This window comes from Polypterus senegalus, chromosome 12 (genome assembly GCF_016835505.1).
Source record: "Polypterus senegalus isolate Bchr_013 chromosome 12, ASM1683550v1, whole genome shotgun sequence".
Taxonomy (NCBI): domain Eukaryota; kingdom Metazoa; phylum Chordata; class Cladistia; order Polypteriformes; family Polypteridae; genus Polypterus; species Polypterus senegalus.
Window position 1 is genome coordinate 86,059,170 of NC_053165.1, and position 20,136 is coordinate 86,079,305.

The 20,136-nt window shown below is 40.7% G+C and overlaps 1 protein-coding gene and 1 non-coding gene across 2 annotated transcripts in view; both read right to left on the reverse strand.

Moving 5' to 3' along the window:
- LOC120541278 (transmembrane channel-like protein 3) overlaps positions 1–4,751 on the reverse strand; it is a 57,082-nt gene extending 52,331 nt beyond the window's left edge. The window contains exons 1-2 of the mRNA XM_039772761.1: positions 4,487–4,751; positions 1,780–1,926 (exon numbers count right to left, since the gene is read on the reverse strand). Of these exons, the coding sequence (XP_039628695.1) occupies positions 1,780–1,926; positions 4,487–4,605 (266 nt within the window). The 5' untranslated portion in view covers positions 4,606–4,751. The remainder of the gene's footprint in view (positions 1–1,779; positions 1,927–4,486) is intronic.
- Positions 2,809–2,910, reverse strand: LOC120541806. Its single transcript, XR_005636081.1, has one exon. It is a non-coding gene; the product is annotated as a U6 spliceosomal RNA (small nuclear RNA).
- Positions 4,752–20,136: the final 15,385 nt, after the last annotated feature.

Below are 20,136 nucleotides of genomic sequence, written 5' to 3' on the forward strand. Positions count from 1 at the left end.
TGTATGCTGTTGTTAATGAGGTGAGACTGGAACCGGGTGTAAAAGAAGAGCCTGGCACTGCCCTCTGCAACAGCACGCGATGCAGCGCTGCAGCCCCTTAGTAAAGAGATAGTAGTAGTAGTAAGAAAAGCTCAATATAAATGTAAAGAATTATTTTTATTGTACTAAAAAGAATCGCTTATGTTCCACGTCATTTTCATTTTAAGAGGCATCCAGGAGAACAATGAGGTTTTTAAGCAGGTTAAACGGTGTTGTTTTGTGTGGCGATCATAGCATTAAATGGCTGTTCCATGCTTTCAGCATTACAAGATCTATGATTTAGGAAAATTGCTTAATTCTTTTTATGTTTGATACATTTTTTCATTAGCAGGTTCAGTAGCTTAATATGAATAAGGATGAGAAAAAAAAATGTTTGTTTTACACGCCACACGTTTTTCCCAAATGCTTTACAGAGCGACCTGTTCTGTTGAATGTAACGAGACGCTTTAGCACGAAAGTCCATTCGCAAACAAAACACCAGGACTCGTTGTATCCAAGCCGCATTGCTCCTATAGCAGAACTTTGAGATCAACACAGACGTTATGGTTTTAGTCGATGTGCTGTGTATGGATATTAAGAATATGATAGGAAATCACAAAAACGTTGCGATTGCAATAAAATGAAACGTGACAGGAAAATGATTTTTGTGATCTGCAGGACGAAATCGATTAAATACGCCAAAAGTGTTCGTCTTGTGTAACCGATGGTTGTAGTGTAGTGTGTCCCGTAGTGGATATGGAGAAAGTACAGTACAGAATTTCTAGTTTAAACCTTAATGCTCAATGTCTGTAACGCTGAGCAATTACTAGTGAAACAATTATACTGTTATATAAAAAATACAGATATCACGAAAAAGAAACTATTAAAACCAGTCATTTTCTGCATTTTTTATATGTGTCTTTTAGAATGGCTTAAGGCCATAGCCACACCACAGCCTGGAGCACCTCTTGAAAAATATTTACAACACGTGGCTGCGAATGGAGTCCTACGATTCTGATTGGCCCATTTGGTAACTACGTAGTCCTGAAACTCATTTACATTTGTTTTTTGCTTTGAAAGTCAGCAAATGTATAAGAAAGTGGACAGATGTGACGGACAAATATGATCTCCTATTAAAAAAAAAAAAAAAGAAAAAAAGTGTAACAATTGGAGCGTTGATCCTAGACGTCAAAAACTGCCAGGATTTTAATGGATCGTTCGCTTTTCTTGTGTGCTACAAACACCGCCAACAAACGTCCGACGGTCGAGCCTACACGTTTAGCCAAAGCACAGGCTCGACGGCGATGGTTAAATCAGCTGTTACTCGGCTAGTTTAGCATGACGTCTGTTCTTTAGACTTTGTGAACGCCTAATCTCAAGGTTTCTGAGATGCAAATCCCTGAGGCAGCATGAAGCAGCCAAATAAAGGAGAACAAATAACTAAATATTTGTCACTGAGTGATGTTAAGAACATCCCAAACAAGGCCAGGAGGATAAAACACTGACTGTGCGCACCAGGATACTAATAAACTTCTTGTGGAACAGAATGATAAATGCATTTTCCACACAACCATATCTGTAGCAATGACATTTTATCACCGAGAGCCCAGTGAGTCACTTCACAGTAAATCTCAGGTCATGCAGAATGAGGTAGGCAGGCAATTACACCGCCCAAGTGTGCAGCTGAGCGGGCTGAACAGACACCGAAGGCGACGCTGAGCGCTTCGGCCACCCCAGAAATATTTACTAGTCAATACTCACCTGAGTGCTCGGAGTTTTTGTCTCATCGGCCAAGGCCGCGATCGGATGTTAGCGATGATCTCCTTCTGGATTTGGATATTTTGAAACATTTCTTCGGGGTCGTTGCTGTCTGCCTTTTCTTCATCTTTATCTTCTTCGTCTGAATTACTAGGAGAGACAAAGTGAGAAATAATAAAATATATGAACTCATAGTAAACATTTTACGTTAGTACATTAGAATGAGTAATACAAATTAAAGAAACAACATCCGTACGTTCAAGTTCTGAACCTGCTTATCCTGGGCAGAGTTGTGGGTGAGCTGGAGCGAATCATGGCAATCAGAGGGCACAAGCCAGGAAAAACAGGGTGCCAGTCCATCACGGGGGACACACACACACTCAGTCACAAACACACATTAGGGGGCAGTTTAGGAGGAACAGTTCATCTAACCTGCAGGTCTTTGGACTGTAGGGAAAGCAGAGCACCTGGAGGAATCTGTTATATAGTGCCTTTCATATCTATCTATCTATCTATCTATCTATCTATCTATCTATCTATCTATCTATCTATCTCTGTAATGGACTGCCTTCCCTGAAAATGGACTGATGCTTGGTTGGATGAATTTATAATGAAACATAACATATTTTTTCTCAAATCTACTTAATCCAAATGATTGTTGAGGGGTCTACAATCTATCCCTATAACAGTGAACACAAGATAGGAATCAACCCTAGAAAGGGCCAGGTCATCACAGGACCTGTAAAGGCCAATCCTTGAGAAAGTGCCGGTCCACCTAAGACCCACTCATGAACACACTCAAATAGGCCCAAACTTGAATCACCAAATAACCCAATACACACGTCCATGGGCCAGTATGCAACTCTTTACTGCTGGTACACCACACTAGCGAGTGCCAGCCCACTTCAAGCTCTAGAGCACAGGCAACTGAAGCGAACTGAACCTATACTGTAGTCACTCAAGTGTCAGTGGCGGGATGTGAGCGCACAACCTTAGGGTTCGAAGTCTTAACCACTGCACCACTCTGCCTGCTGATAAGGGGAGAGCTTCCACAGTTTTGTGTGTTAACCTTGAACCAGGAGCCATGCTAATCTTCTCAGTATTTCTCCAATTTTAGTGGATGTACTGCCATGCTTCTGTCTATAAAGAATGTAATACAGTGATTATGCAATTATTTGTGTGTGTGTCAATGTTGAATAGATTAGTAGTATGATGGACATGGCGTGCTGGTGCAGCCGATTGTGAAAAGACACAAACTACTGTCTTTGATCAAAAAACATTAATATTAAGCTTAATTTATCCCATACTAATCTCTCTGAACAGACACACACACACAATTATATATATATATATATATATATATATATATATATATATATATATATATATATATATATATATATATATGCAGTATATATATATATATATATATATATATATATATATATATATATATATGAAATGGCAAATATGTTGAATCTCTGAATAAATGAATTAACTCCTGTATATATTTATATGTTCAAAGTTTGACTTTATATATTCAGGAATGTTTTATTATTTTCAGCAATGACCTTATATATTTAGACTTTGACTTTATATATATTCAATATATTTGCCTGTTTGGCACTCCATAATATATACACACACAAACATTTCTATATTCATATATATATATATGAATGAACTACACATATTTACCGTTAATTGCACCACAAAAGATTGGGTCCAGAAGATATATATACTGTATATATATAGATATATAGTATATACAAATACAGTGTTACTCCTTCTTTTCTTTTCTTTTGAAGTATAAGGAACATGCCACGCTGTCTCGACTGATAGTGAAGAGATGCAAATGTGATTTGATCCAAACTATTAGGAGTATTGAGCTGAACGTATCCCACCCCCAGTCTCCTCAAGTAGACAGATATGAGGGGCCATTCAGGAAAAAAAAAACAAAAAAAACATTGCTTTGTAATTCTATAAATGGGTTCAGATTCACTGAACTACACACATTTATTGATTATTTCTCTAAGAGAAAGACTAGGTCCAGAAAATGTGCATAAATATATATGTGTCACTATACTGTGTGTCTTTTACTTTCTCTTATTTTCAGCGTGGAAACAAGTTTGAACTTTTTTTCTTTTGCAGATGCACATTGATGGAGCCTTACGCTACCTCCATTTTATATATATATATATATATATATATATATATGTGTATATATATATATATATGTGTGTATATATATATGTGTGTGTGTGTGTGTGTGTCTGTGGGTGTATGTGAGTTTTTATGTATCTGAGTTCATACAATATAACTATACATACATCAAATATTTCTCATAGACATTAGCATTTTGAGAAAGACTATTTAATAATGTACTTATTTCTTTCTATAACAGTGTAACAAAATAATGTGACATAGCAAGTCATTTGGAGAGTCTTCTTTACAACACAACTTTATGTGTAATTTGCATAAACAGGTTTATGATTTATAACTAAGCCAATCCAATTTAATGACATTCCTTTTTAAGTTGTCATTGTTCTGTTGTATGACACTCTGACTCCTTACTCTTTCTTATCCTTTCCTTCCCTTCCCAGTACGGTGCTGTCAGCTGTGATTTCTTGTCATTATTTTCAAGCATCTCAAGTCGATCACATTATTACTACGAGGTAAATCATTCTTGAGCATCAGCAGTGCTGCTTACCTTTGATGCCGATCAGGATAGTGCGAGTAGATTCTCCTCGAGTTCTTCCTCATACTTTTATAGCGTTTAGATGTGCGCGTCTGTCTGGTGATGGTCACCGGCTCGCTAGCACTTGTCATCGTGATTTTCTGTTCCCCTCACAGACTGAGCTCTTTCACAAACTTTCACCTCTCCAGATGAGAGAACATCCCTCGCTGTAATCTCCTAATTCCCGGAAGGCAAACTGGCTGCCTGATGGCAGCAGCATCTGCACAACCTGCTGACATGATCCCTCATTGGCGTGTGATAGAGACCCCCAGTGGGATGAATTTAAACTAACACAATTACTCCAATCAGAGCCTTATTGACCACCTCTTAAAGGGGAAACGCCTTGATCACTGAAGTGGAAATGAGCATTAAAGCTTCAAAGTGCAGGAAGGAAACAAAGGTGAAAATTATATTAAAAATTTAATTTTTCAGATTGCAAATTGTGTGTATATATAAACTGCATATATATATATATATATATATATATATATATATATATATATAACTGCATATATATATATATATATATATATATATATATATATATATATATATATATATATATATATATATATATACTCTATATATATAAAATCCAAAGCCTAAAAGTTTTTTGTCACGCTTTAAATCAGACTTATTTTTAAACCTACATATATATGTTTGGTATCATTTTCAGAATTTATCAAACTTTAATGTGATGTTGTTAGATTTTCAGATTCTTATTCCAATTTTAAATTATAAACTAAAATATCAAGAACTCACATCCCGCAAGACGAGACTTTGCGCCAAGACATTTAACCACACCCAGGGCCGGAAATAAAAGACAAAGAGTAGGACAGCTGCTGTACAGGCTTTTAAATGTTCGAAGTGCCACACGAGATGCACATCACACACCATGGCAGCAGGAACAAGCCAGCAGCTGATCGAGCAAAGAAACTGTATTTGTTTCCCATTGTATCACTGTTTAAGAGGGGGTTTCGGAGGAGTGACCGCGTCTTCTTGGGGTGCCTTCAGCTCCCCTCTTCACAACGCGAGCAGAAGAGACACAAAGTGGCTGGTGCATAGCACAGGCCGGTTGTGTTTGGCGAGCAAAGTGAGGAGGGGTAAGCCCCCTAGTGCAAATATATATATATTATATATATATATATATACACATACATATACATATATACATACATACATATACATATATATATATATACAGTGGTGTGAAAAACTATTTGCCCCCTTCCTGATTTCTTATTCTTTTGCATGTTTGTCACACAAAATGTTTCTGATCATCAAACACATTTAACCATTAGTCAAATATAACACAAGTAAACACAAAATGCAGTTTTTAAATGATGGTTTTATTATTTAGGGAGAAAAAAATCCAAACCTACATGGCCCTGTGTGAAAAAGTAATTGCCCCTTGTTAAACAATAACCTAACTGTGGTGTATCACACCTGAGTTCAATTTCGTAGCCACCCCAGGCCTGATTACTGCCACACCTGTTTCAATCAAGAAATCACTTAAATAGGAGCTGCCTGACACAGAGAAGTAGACCAAAAGCACCTCAAAAGCTAGACATCATGCCAAGATCCAAAGAAATTCAGGAACAAATGAGAACAGAAGTAAATGAGATCTATCAGTCTGGTAAAGGTTATAAAGCCATTTCTAAAGCTTTGGGACTCCAGCGAACCACAGTGAGAGCCATTATCCACAAATGGCAAAAACATGGAACAGTGGTGAACCTTCCCAGGAGTGGCCGGCCGACCAAAATTACCCCAAGAGCGAGAGACGACTCATCCGAGAGGTCACAAAAGACCCCAGGACAACGTCTAAAGAACTGCAGGCCTCACTTGCCTCAATTAAGGTCAGTGTTCACGACTCCACCATAAGAAAGAGACTGGGCAAAAACGGCCTGCATGGCAGATTTCCAAGACGCAAACCACTGTTAAGCAAAAAGAACATTAGGGCTCGTCTCAATTTTGCTAAGAAACATCTCAATGATTGCCAAGACCTTTGGGAAAATACCTTGTGGACTGATGAGACAAAAGTTGAACTTTTTGGAAGGCAAATGTCCCGTTACATCTGGCGTAAAAGGAACACAGCATTTCAGAAAAAGATCATCATACCAACAGTAAAATATGGTGGTGGTAGTGTGATGGTCTGGGGTTGTTTTGCTGCTTCAGGACCTGGAAGGCTTGCTGTGATAGATGGAACCATGAATTCTACTGTCTACCAAAAATCCTGAAGGAGAATGTCCGCCATCTGTTCGTCAACTCAAGCTGAAGCGATCTTGGGTGCTGCAACAGGACAATGACCCAAAACACACCAGCAAATCCACCTCTGAATGGCTGAAGAAAACAAAATGAAGACTTTGGAGTGGCCTAGTCAAAGTCCTGACCTGAATCCAATTGAGATGCTATGGCATGACCTTAAAAAGGCGGTTCATGCTAGAAAACCCTCAAATAAAGCTGAATTACAACAATTCTGCAAAGATGAGTGGGACAAAATTCCTCCAGAGCGCTGTAAAAGACTCATTGCAAGTTATCGCAAACGCTTGATTGCAGTTATTGCTGCTAAGGGTGGCCCAACCAGTTATTAGGTTCAGGGGGCAATTACTTTTTCACACAGGGCCATGTAGGTTTGGATTTTTTCTCCCTAAATAATAAAAACCATCATTTAAAAACTGCATTTAGTGTTTACTTGTGTTATATTTGACTAATGGTTAAATGTTTTTGATGATCAGAAACAATTCGTGTGACAAACATGCAAAAGAATAAGAAATCAGGAAGGGGGCAATTAGTTTTTCACACCACTGTATATATATATATATATATATATAAAGTGGCCAAGTGCAGGAACGAAAGCTTGCAAAAGCTGAGAACAGTTGGGACACCAGCCGGGTTGACCCATTTAAAACAAAATTCTAACTCAAGTAAATGCCTTTCTGCAAAATGAATGTCTCTTTGCCGTCGTCTCCATCTGGTGGTCTGCTCTGCTTGTAAAAGATACCTCCTCCCTACAGGCGGCTGGGCTTCTTATGTTGGGGTGGGGCTAAGTGTTGGGGCGGAGCTAAGTGTACTAAGTGGGCGGTTTCTCGCAGTGGCAGGGAGAAAAGGAGAAGAAACTTTTTGTGAGAGAGCCCCCTCTTGTCCTGGCAGGTTACCACATACCTCAAACAAGCTGGTGACTGTATATATATGTATATACAGTATATATATATCAATATATTGTGGCATCCGGCTGGGGCTGGGACGCCCTGGAGGACCGGAGGAGGTCTTGTACCTCCTCCAGACCGCGAGGGGGCAACCACCCTGGTTATGTTGGGGGACACGGGTAAAGGGCTTGGAGGCCCAGCACTGTAGGAACCCGTGGCCACCGCCAGGGGCGCCCGGTGCCTGAACAACCCTGGAGCCCAGCACTTCCGACACACCAGGAAGTGCTGGGGGGAAGAAGACAGGGGACACCCGGAGGGCTTCTGGGTGCGCAGCCGGCACTTCTGCCACACTGGGGCGTGTCTGCGGAGGAGTGCCGGGAAGTAGCTGGAGCCCATCCGGGTTCCTATTTAAGGGGCCGCCTCCCTTCAGTCGAGAGCGGAAGTCGGGTGGAAGTGGACAGAGCTGGAGAGAGGACTGGAGGTGGCCAAGAGAGAGGCACGAAGGACTGTGTGGCCTGGACTTTGGGGATCGGTGCTGGAGGCACTGGGGGTGCACGTGAAGTAAGCTCTTGTAAATATTGTAAATAAAGGGTGTGTTTGGTGAACATACGATGTCCGTCTGTCTGTGTCCGGGCCAGCGTTCACAATATATATATATATACAGTATATGTATGTATGTATTCTGCAACTTATGCCGCAGTAGCCATCTGTTGGTTCGTGCCAGACAGGGTAGCCTTTGTTGACCTCTTGCATTGATACATCTTGGCCGCTCAACACCCTGTTGCCATCCCATCTTAGACCACTATTGGCAGGTACTCAGAATTGCTGACCATGAGTCTTGCTGTTTCAGAAATGCTCTGACCCAGTCGTCTGGCCATAATGACTTGGCCCTTATCAAAGTCACTTAGATCTTAACACCTGTCCATATTTTTTGCTTTCAACCTAATATCACCTTACCATCTAATATATCCATGACCTTGACATGTGCCTTCATTATGAGATAGTTGATGACCTTCGTTTCATATGAGAATGGGTTTCATTAGTATACCTAGTGTACTTGTGTGTCTATCCAGTAGCTATGTCTCTGTCATTCCAAAAGATGGCGTATCACAAATATTAACACTGCTTTTATGAATCCCATACAGTCCAACAGGTGGCACATCACAAACATTTGTAGTAATGCATTTTATTACCGGAAATGTTTGTGATGCACCATCTGTTGGAATGGACAATGCAAGACATTCTATTACTACTGTAAATGTCACACAGGCTGGACCGGCATCCCAGCCAGAAGAGGGGATGGTTCCTTACCCAGATGGGAGGCTCCTAGCAGGCAGACAGGTATCCCGGCCAGGGCGGACAAGGGGATCAGATCAGAACCGGAAGAGAGGGCCAGAAAGGATGGATGGATGTGGAAGAGGTCGATGGGGACTTTTTTCTCCCCCAATACACTAGATGGCAGTGGCCCCGGATATCGGTGCCCAGTAGGGAGGCAGTAAAGCATGCTGGGAAGTGTAGTCCAGAAACACAGCCCTGCCGAGGCCAGTGGGTGCCACAAGGTGGCACTGCAGGGAGATGCACTGCCTAAAATGGAACTTCCATATGACCCAGCAGTACTTCCTTTGGGCAGTGGCCCTGGTAACCAATAAAAAGGACCACATTCCTTCATCCAGGCGAGTCGGAGCTGGGAGGAAGGAAGGCAACACTCAACGAGAGGAGGGCAGTGCGGTGGTCAGAGTATTTAAGGAGAGAGGATTTGTGAATTGTGCAGAGAGGGAGAGTAATTATTTGTGCTTGTGATACTTTGTGCAGGAGATCTGAATAAGCCTTCCATTATTTGTGTTTGGGGCTCGCTGACGGCCCGGTTTCTATCACACTACACGCATCACAAAATGCATTCCAACAGATGGTGCACTGCAAATGTTAACACTGAGGTCAATCTTGATTTAAATTTAAGAATAGAATTAAATTGAATGAAAAGAGTTGAACTGAATAAAATTAATTGGAGAGTGCAAGAGACGTTACAACATTAGAACAAACTGGATGAGAACCGGCCATTCGGCCCAACAAAGCTCGCTGGTCCTATCCACTTAACTTTTCAAAATAACAGTTGAGTTCTGAAGGTCCCTAAAGTCCTACTGTCCACCACATTACGTGATCACTTGTTCAACCTGTCTGTAGTTCTTATATCTTCCAACTGTGTTTCTGAAATTTACCCTTAACACATTTCCAACGGTGTCCCCTAATCATGTTATAGAGTTTCATGTCACAGACTGAACATTATAACTCGACCCGTTGATTCTGCGGGCTGAATGCAGTCCAGTGCCACACAGCGTCAAGTGAACCCTGACACCCTGGACAAGGCACCAGGCTTCAACACACCCTTCACACTCGCTCTGCTTACACTAATGCACACATCTTTGATGATCTGGGAGAAAAACTGGTACACTGAGGGGCAAAAACACCCATACACATGGACATGGGGAGCAAGAGTAAACCACACAGACGGTGACTTTACAAAAAAACAGAGGGTTTGGACTCTGGAGACGCCTTAGTGGGCACCCAAAGTGATAAAACCACTGTCTTTACGTGTGGCAGATGAGAAGCTTGACTACAGCCTGGAGCTGAATTGGACCAGCTGAGCTTCCAAAAACAGACACAGTCAGCATAAAAGGGAACACAATTCTCCGCTCCTGATTTTATTCACCAGAAATGCTTTTGAGCATGCAGAAGGACGCCTCAGCGCACCGCCAGTAAATTCTCCAATTCTAGGGGGAGAGATCTGCACTTGTTAACAATATATGATAATAAGCCATATGTTCATTATTCTTTTGGCGTGACTTTACCCAACTAGAAATTACAACAGAAGGCACATCTTTCCTAAATGGCGTGCTAAAAAATTTTATCGGTACAAATGATTGCGTTAAATTAAAGCAATGTTTTGGAGGCGATGTAAGGCGCACCCGCATTCTCCTGAAAATTCTATTCTCTGACGCATACAAACAGAAAAGCTGTCGTAATAAACAAGGACAAATGGAAGTAACCGCTGCCATATGTTATGAACTAGGAGTCCCAAAACACGACATTTCCAAACAGTTCCAAAATTGCCCACCGGGGGTAGAGGTTACCGTCAAACCCCGGCTGGATATAAAAGCAAATGCAGGATCTTTATAGAATAGATTTATTTCACAAAAGACTGCCCTGTAACATAAGACTGAATGTGAACTGGGAAGACATCATTCCCACAATGCTGTGCGTTTCAATTGAAGATCTGCCTGTCTTCCTCATACTGTACGTTGGTGAAGATACCCGCCTTTAATTTAAATACATAACATTGTCGGAATGACATCATCCGTATTTACATTCAACGCAGGCTTCTCAGGAAGTAACTGTTAATAACATTTTATCGAAAGATGCACACCTTTTGTACGTTTTGACCATACAAATGGATATCGGATATGTGGTTTATGTGACACGATTTATGTGAGAATATTTTTCTTTTTTTCCGTGTAGCCAGCACCCCTAACTTCTGACACAATGGTATGGACACAAATGTTTCAAAGAACACAAATAAAACTCACCGCAAAACCTTCGCCCACCTCCACCCAACTCTGGCACCCTGTACTGAAGCTGATGACTCCTTTTATATAAAATCCAGGAGCACTTCCAGTGTCCCTCGATTGGGATTACTTCTAGGTGAGGCGGAAGCCCCAAAAATGTATGGGTTACAATCCCCCTCAGCGCCCCCTGGTCACACCCACAGAACCCAACAAGGCTGTTCCTAAAAACTATATTTCCAAACATGCCCCGTGGGTGCCTTTTAAGGTACCGTAACTTGGGGATACTGCCACCTAGCGTTTTGGGGAAGACAATAACCTGAATAAATTGTCTGGTTCAGTTCCGACTGGGATACTGGTCCCTGCATGATGTTCCTCACTTCCCATGAATATTTTTCACATCGTTTGACACCGTCCAGTGTTGGTCACTACAATTAGTTTGAATATTCAATATTTACCTTTTCCATGATAGATAGATAGATAGATAGATAGATAGATAGATAGATAGATAGATAGTGTAGTAGGCAAGATTAAAATGTAGATAGATTAACAAGAAAGGTATTGGATAGATAGATAGATAGATAGATAGATAGATAGATAGATAGATAGATAGATAGATAGATGAGTGAGTTTCACATTTTACGATTCCAAAATCACATGCAAAGCTTATTTTAGGAGCTTTTTCGTAAAACTATACAAAACCAGTCTCTCTCTATTCACTAATCACAATACCTCAGCCTCCCCAGGGTGGAAGGAGGTGACACAAATACAAAGAGCTGCCTTGTGAAGACCACCTTCTGAAGGTTTACAATGGATTCAATGGACTAATTGGTGGGGCACCTGCTCAGCCCAGGGCCACAGGGAACTACAGAGGGAGGTGAAAGTAGTTCAGAATATTATGGGCCTACAGTATTAGTAAGATGTTGAACATCCCATCCTCCATGGTCTCTTTTTACCCTCCTTCATGTTGGACCATTCACAGTGGTACCACAAGACTACCTTTTGGTGATAAGGATACATAATAGCTACTCATGACAACACCCATATGAATGTTCCAGATTTTGTGTTCTCTTCACTGTATATTGCTGGTATAATAATACTGTCACTACTCTGTGGTAGACATGATAGTAAGAATTTAATTGTATTGTGTACAAATGACAAGGAATTTAATTTTGAACTTCTTGAGTGAAACCAGGCCTGCACTGAGTAGCAGTCCAATCGCAGGGCACACTCAAGCACACAGCCATACATCCAGCTTACATTGTAATACACCTTTCCAACCGTATCTATTCTTTCAAATAGGACCAATCCAAGAAATACTCCGTGCAGGACCCCCTCATCATGTGTGTCTTTGGGATGTGGGTAGTGGGAGAACCTGAGTGCCTGAGGCAAACTGTTCAGATACATTTTGCATCTGCTGTAGTATAGCCAGGGATACAGGACCACTAACCATGTGTTACCCCACTGCTTTAATTCAGTTATTTTAAACACTCTCTGCTCTTACTCATTGCCCATGATAACAAAGATACCACGAAATAAGGAACAATGTCACCCTGCAGTCCCCTCGAAACCCACCGCTTGCAGCAGCACATTGGCTCACAAAACTGATTTATTTTATGATAAAGGTGCTGGCATTTGAAGGCCGTGCAGTCTCTCCCAGTCGGGTCATTTAAAAACTTAAACTTCAGCCTTCTATAAAATATAATTCCCTAATTAGCCTTAAAAAGCTCATATGTTTCATCGTAAGAAGGAAGCAAAGAAGAAACAAGAAGTATCTGTGGTTTGGTGTTAGAGCCGCTCACCTTGAAAAAAGGAGAAAAAAAATCAATGACCAGGGGGACTAAAATATCAACAATGATATATGAATTGTGGGTAGCATGATGGGGGCAGCGCTGTACACTGCTGCTTCCGTGTCTGAGGTTCAAATCAATCCTGTTGTTATCTCATCATGATTATAGGACTTTCATTTTCACATTAAACAGTCAATATCTGCTGATCAATATTCATAAGGCCAAACCAATCGACTGTAATTCAATGTTGCATTACAATAAAATGAGAAATCTTCTAAGGGGGATAGTAATTTATATAGACTATCTATCTACACATCTATCTATCTATCATCTTTTGATAATAAAATGCTTTTCCTGTTATTTTATGTATTTATTCTTACCTACTATACCATATACTGTATCTATCAACATTTTAAATCTTGCCTACTACACTATCTGTGTATCTATATATAATATAATTGTCAATATATCTAGATTTTTTCTTGCCTACTGCCCCATCTATCTATCTATCTATCTATCTATCTATCTATCTATCTATCTATCATAAAACATTTTTGTTAATTAAACTAAATTCTTAATCTTATCTATCTATCATCTTTTGATAATAAAATGCTTTTCTTGTTATTTTATGTATTTAATCTTGCCTACTATACCATCCATCAACATTTTTAATCTTGCCTACTACACTATCTATCTGTGTATCTATATATAATACTAGCAAGATACCCGCGCTTCGCAGCGGCGAAGTACTGCCTTAAAATTTTTATTAAGAAGAAAAGTAAACCTTTTTAAACTGAGGGAAAATATACCAACAATTATTTGTTAAGGATCTCTTTGTATACCACGTTGTGAGTTCGGCCCTCCGGTTGTAATCTGACCAAGCTGTGCGCTGAGCTTACTCTTGAGCATGTAACGTACAGTCGGCCATGTGAACAGTAATCTTGTCTCAAATCTCACAGCTTGGATTGCTGCTGTCATAATCGGTTTGAGTTTCATGGTTTGTTTCAATGACGACAGTATTTGTAGGACTTGTGTTGAAGTGACATTCGGCATCTGTCAAGCGTTGTAAGCATACAACCGGTTTCATCGATAACTTCACATCCAGCTTTTGAGAGTTTAAACATTCATAAACATCAAAGTGTCCACTACTGAAATCGTCACCTGTGAGTCTAAGATGTTTAAGAGGCATTGGCGGTTGTCCAAAGGTGTAAAATATTTGGCCATTTTGATACACTTTGAAAGCGACAACCGAACAATTCAGCGGCAGCCATCAACTCACATGCAGATCCATAGGTGAAGGGCTTAAGCATTTCACTCTTCTAGTGCTCCTGTGTAGTCTAATTATCTCCTGTACGTCATCAGTCCACACCTTGAACCTGTCCAGTCATTCAATACATAAGACACAATGTTCCTCCGGATATCAAGAGTGAGCCTGATATGGCCGTGCAATATGTAACAAAGAGAATGGAAAAGGCAGGTGCATCTCGGGCATGGAAACCACTCGGTAAGTGACAGTTCTTTGATCGATGGTGATCACCTCGATAGACATGTTAATGGGGGTACGGTTTAAACGTTAAAGGAAATGGGTACCTGAACAATGTAAAGTAAGTCTAAAACACCTACACAATAACTATAATTGTAATAAACAAATAATAAAACAGCGGAGAAGCCGTGGATTAAATAAAAAGGCTGTAGTTATCAGCAGGGAGACGTGAATATCGTGGCAAAGCAAGGAAGGGAATGAAGAGACCGGAGCGACGGACGGCCTTATATAGGCAGGCAGCCAACAACGTGGGAGGCGTTGGGATGGGGGACCCAACGCCGCCTCACACGGTGACCGAGCTGCAGGCTATGGACGTATATATGTACATAAGTAGGATTCAGTTAGCGTTGGGAATCTGCGTACCAAATTTCTTGAGGATGGACCCATAAGTAACAAAGACCGTTGAAAAGTTCAATATGGCGGCTGACAGTGGCGTCATACCACCGAAATAAGTACGTACATTGGTTTTGGTTAGTGGTGGGAAGCCGCCCACCAAATTTCATAAAGATGGGGCCTTAAATAAGAAAATTCAACATGACGGACGTTGTCGACCGTTACAACCGTTACACGTAGAATTTCGAAATGAAACCTGCTAAACTTTTGTAAGTAAGCTGAAAGGAATGAGCCTGTCAAATTTCAGCCTTAATAGCTACACAGGAAGTTGGAGAATTAGTGATGCTGGAAAGGTCAATATGGCGGCCGACAGTGGCTTCATGCCACCGAAATAAGTACGTACATCGGTTTTGGTTAGTGCAGGGAAGCCGCCTACCAAATTTCGTGAAAATGGGGCCATAAATAAGAAAGTTCAACATGGCGGACGTTGTTGACTGTTATGACCGTTACGTGTAGAATTTTGAAATGAAACCTGCCCAACTTTTGTAAGTAAGCTGTAAGGAATGAGCCTGCCAAATTTCAGCCTTCTACCTACGGGAAGTTGGAGAATTAGTAATGAGTGAGTCAGTCAGTGAGGGCTTTGCCTTTTATTAATATAGATAATTGTCAATATACATTAATCCCTCGCTATATCGCGCTTCAACCTTCGCGGCTTCACTCTATTGCGGATTTTATATGTAAGCATATCTAAATATATAACGCGGATTTTTCGCTGCTTCGCGGGTTTCTGCGGACAATGGGTCTTTTTATTTCTGGTACATGCTTCCTCAGTTGGTTTGCCCAGTTGATTTCATACAAGGGACGCTATTGGCGGATGGCTGAGAAACTACCCAATCAGAGCACACAGTTAAGTTCCTGCGAGCTGATTGGCTCAGCGACGGAGCACCAAATTCGATTCCGCTGCATTAACCAGGAAGTCTTGTCTCGCTCTTTAAGCATCAAAATGTTTCGCTGTGTAAAGAGTTAACTGTTGTGTTTATCTTTGTGCATTGTCAAGCCCTTCGTTATGGCTCCAAAACGATCTGCTACTGCTTCAGGAGCTGTGCCCAGGCGCCAACGGAAGATGCTAACGATTGCCAAAAAGGTAAAAGTTTTGGATATGTTGAAGTAAGGGAACAACTACACCGCTCCAGGACGCCATTGCGGCATCAATGAGTCCACAATTATTTTTATTTAAAAAGGAGGAAAAGAATATAAGATCTACAGCCGCAGTGTCCTTTAACCAGGGTGCAAAACGAGTTGTAAGTGGATGTAATAAGACGGTAGTCCGGATTGGAATCTGCTTTAGGGATTTGGATTGAAGACGGCCGGAAGAAGAACAACAGTGGTGCCTGAAGAGGCTCCTCTAGAAGAGCTGTAACGCTCTCCTTTGTTGTGCAGTAAAATGAAACTCATCGTTATCAAGTCGTCGTGTCATTGTTGGTGAGTTCCCATAAGTAATTTTCTACGTACTTAGTACATGTACGTACGTTTATTTTAACTGTACGCACATTTTATACAATTTTTCTTGCATTGTAGGTTTTTATTGCCGGTGGCCTGTCTATCTTAATGGCTGCAACATATGTGACATCGGAGACGCTCTACAGTATCTTTAAAATAACATTTTGGTTTTATGTACAGTATTTACATGTTATAGATTTTTCACTTATTTTTATATTACCTAATCAATTGCAATATGTTTAAAACTGTATTACGTATTAAATAAAACTCCTCAATGATATACGATACGTATGTTTGCAAGTAGTATATAAACAGTGTGTTTACATACATAATTTCAACGAATCTTACCTAATAACTAAGAGAATATAAAGGGTTTATGCTGTATAACTGTGTGGGAGAGTTTATAAGGACTTAAAATATATAAAAATAACCATACAAACATATGGTTTCTACTTTGTGGATTTTCACCTATCGTGGAGGGTTCTGGAACGCAACCCCCGTGATCGAGGAGGGATTACTGTATCTAGATTTTTTCTTGCCTACTACACCATCCATCTATCTATCTATCCATCTTCTTAATAGCCACCACCTGAGGCTGATAGAAGAAGACCTCTGAGGTCCCATCCCAACTCTTTCTTTTTTTCTCTCTCTTTTATTTTTTATTTTTGTTTATCTATATGGTTGAATGCCCAGCAGGAAAGCCTGGTGGGTTTTTCATCGTGGAACCCCCAGAGGTTTTTTTTTTCCACTTGAGTTTCTTCCTCTCCTCACTGACTATCTGACCCTTGGTATAATTAGTTTTTTTGATTTTTGTTTTTATTTGTTGTCCCTTCCTACCATTTGTGAAGCACCTTGAATTATTCCTTTGTATTAGAAGGGGCTACTGTACATTAACACCCGGTTTTGCTTTTGCCACCCTACTCATTTCCACACTGTTTTTTCTTAGTCCATGATCAGAGGTCTGATACAGCTGGCCTTTTTAGAAACGTCTGTTGTTACTCTCTTAAGGGGACCTCATCAGCGAGAAAGTCTCTGGCCTAAATGGAGTGGTAGATCCTCACCAGCAGGTTGTTACACATTAAAGGAGCTGAGGTTCCACAAACAGAAGATCCTGCTTTGTTTTTTTTTTTTGGTAACAGCAGTCCACCCTTCGCTATTCAGATGGACCCTCACCATGTACCCCCTCCACCTCCTGAGTTTCCAGGAATGCTAGAAATCCATCACTGACTCCTTTGTCTTGGTAATGTTCAAAACCAGGTGGTTCTTCTCCACCATCTTGCAGGGCTCCTCCTTATCCTAAACTACATTGGAGGAGAAGTCTTTGAATTTCTATGGTAGGTTAATTTGAGACAACCGTGTCATGGATTGGGTCCTCTTCTGCCTCACTCCCACCTGATGCTATCAGGATAGGTTCCAGTTTCCCATGATCCTGGACTGGTCATGAGAACCTTACGTTACGTTGTTATATCTTTCTGTTTCTCTGTATGTAGCCTTCTGTAAATATGTGAATTGTAAACTTCAGAGATCTTACTTTACTTTACTTCCATGCTATAAGCCTCAAAAATTTGATTTTAGTTTTAGAACAACATTTGTTGTAATTTGATTTGTGGGGGATTACAAAACCCATCATCTTGCTTTGCCCATGAATGAACTTCAAAGCCGGTACATTAAGCCCCGAGTATTTAAAGGGAGAATATAAAATGCCTCTGGGGAGCTTAGGGGATTTACACTTGGAAAGTCGATTACTGAATGGACAATTAATTTACAGAAGAGACGTCATATAATCCTAATGGGTAGTTTAATGTTTGCATTTCTTTACTACTGAGTTATCAGTTTGAAACACATATACTGTCGCAGTAAGGCTCGGTTGAATTACAGTCAGGCCGCTGTTTATATGAAGTGCTCTTCTTTTAATTTATGCTGACAAGGGCCACAGTGATCTCTGATTTTATTCTTTAGCTGATACTTACATTTAACTTAACTTGACTTTCAGTTCTGTGTGGCGTCTACAGTCCACCATCCTGGGTCTTTTTATGCCTTTTATTACAAGGCCAGGCACTCCCTACCACATGGAACACACCCTAATATCATGTGCTTCAATATGAGAATCCCACCTGAGTGCCCAATGAACTCCAAGTTGGAAAATCCTGAATGGGGACTGTCACACACATGCGATCTGGAGACATCTGAAAGGCCTTAAGAATAGTACTACCACGCCAGACCAGGGGGTGGCGAGCTGCATTGACTATCTTTCTCAATCTTCAGCAGATCGCCCATGAGAAATCTCTCTAGATCCCTGCGCCAGTGATGACATCGCTACTGGTACCAGCATCACAGATGACGACACTTCCTGTCCTGAAGACGCCACTTCTGGTACTGATGCCATAGATGACATCATTTCTGGTCCCCAACACATCACTCCTAGTTCCGGCACCATAGATGACCTCAGTTCCGCTCAAGAAGTTTTTACTTCCGGTTCCAGTCCTGATGACATCAGGACAACCTGGTCAGCCAGAAATGCAATTTTTATGGTCAAATTGCATTTGCAGCAAAGTGAGACATATTTAATATCTTTGTTTTTTATGAACAAAATACATTTTCTATTCAGACCAAGTAATCAATCAATAGCGACCTCGTGTTTCCCTATAAATTCTGACTGGAAGTTCATGTAAGGGGGAAGGAAGGGAATGGAGCAAAATATGACATGTGTGTCTGTGGGTGCAGGAACAAACCAACAGAGACTTTGTGTTTCTCTGAAGAATTCACCTGGAAACTGACGTGCACATACTGAAGTAGGATAATGAGACGTCACAAGTTGGAGGGCTGAAAACTCTAATAGCACTGAAATGAGCACATTATGAGATGTGTCTGTCAGTGTGGGAGCAAATCAACAGGGGCCTTGTGTTTCTCCGAAAACTCTAATAGCATGTGAATGGAGCAAAATATGACACACGTGATCTATGTGTGCAAGAACTAATCAACAGCAGCCTTGTGTTTCGCCATGAAGTCTGACTGGAAGTTCATGTAATTGCACTGAAGTGGGAGGGAATGTGAACGGAGTAAATTATGACACACGTGTGTCTATGGGTGTAGGAACAAACCGACAGCGACCTCGAGTTTCTCCAGAATGTCCAACTGGAAATTCATGTGAATTCACTGAAGTGTGAAGGTAAAACATTTTAAGTCGAGGCTACAAAAACTCTAATAGAACGTGAATGGTGAAAATTATGAGATGAGTCTGTGGGTGTGGGAGCAAATTAACACTGACCTTGTGTTTCTTCGAAAACTCTAATAGCATCTGAATGGAGCAAAATATGACACACGTGTCTGTGAGTGTAAGAACTAATCAACAGTAGTAACCTTGTGTTTCCTGATAAAGTCCGACTGGAAGTTCATGTAAATGCACTGAATTGGAAGGGAATGTAAACGGAGTAAAATATGACACGTGTCTATGGGTACAGGAACAAATCCACAGCGACCTTATGTTTCTCTGACAAACTCAACTGGAAACTGATGTGAACACACTGAAATAGGATAGTGAGATGTCACAAGTCAGAGGGTTGAAAACTCTAATAGTACATGAATTGAGCACATTATGAGATGTGTCTGTCAGTGTGGGAGCAAATCAACAGTGACCTTGTGTTTCTCTAAAAACTCTAATAGCATGTGAATGGAGAAAAATACGACACACATGTTTGTGAGTGCAGGAACAAATCAACAGTAACCTTGTGTTTCCTGATAAAGTCTGACTGGA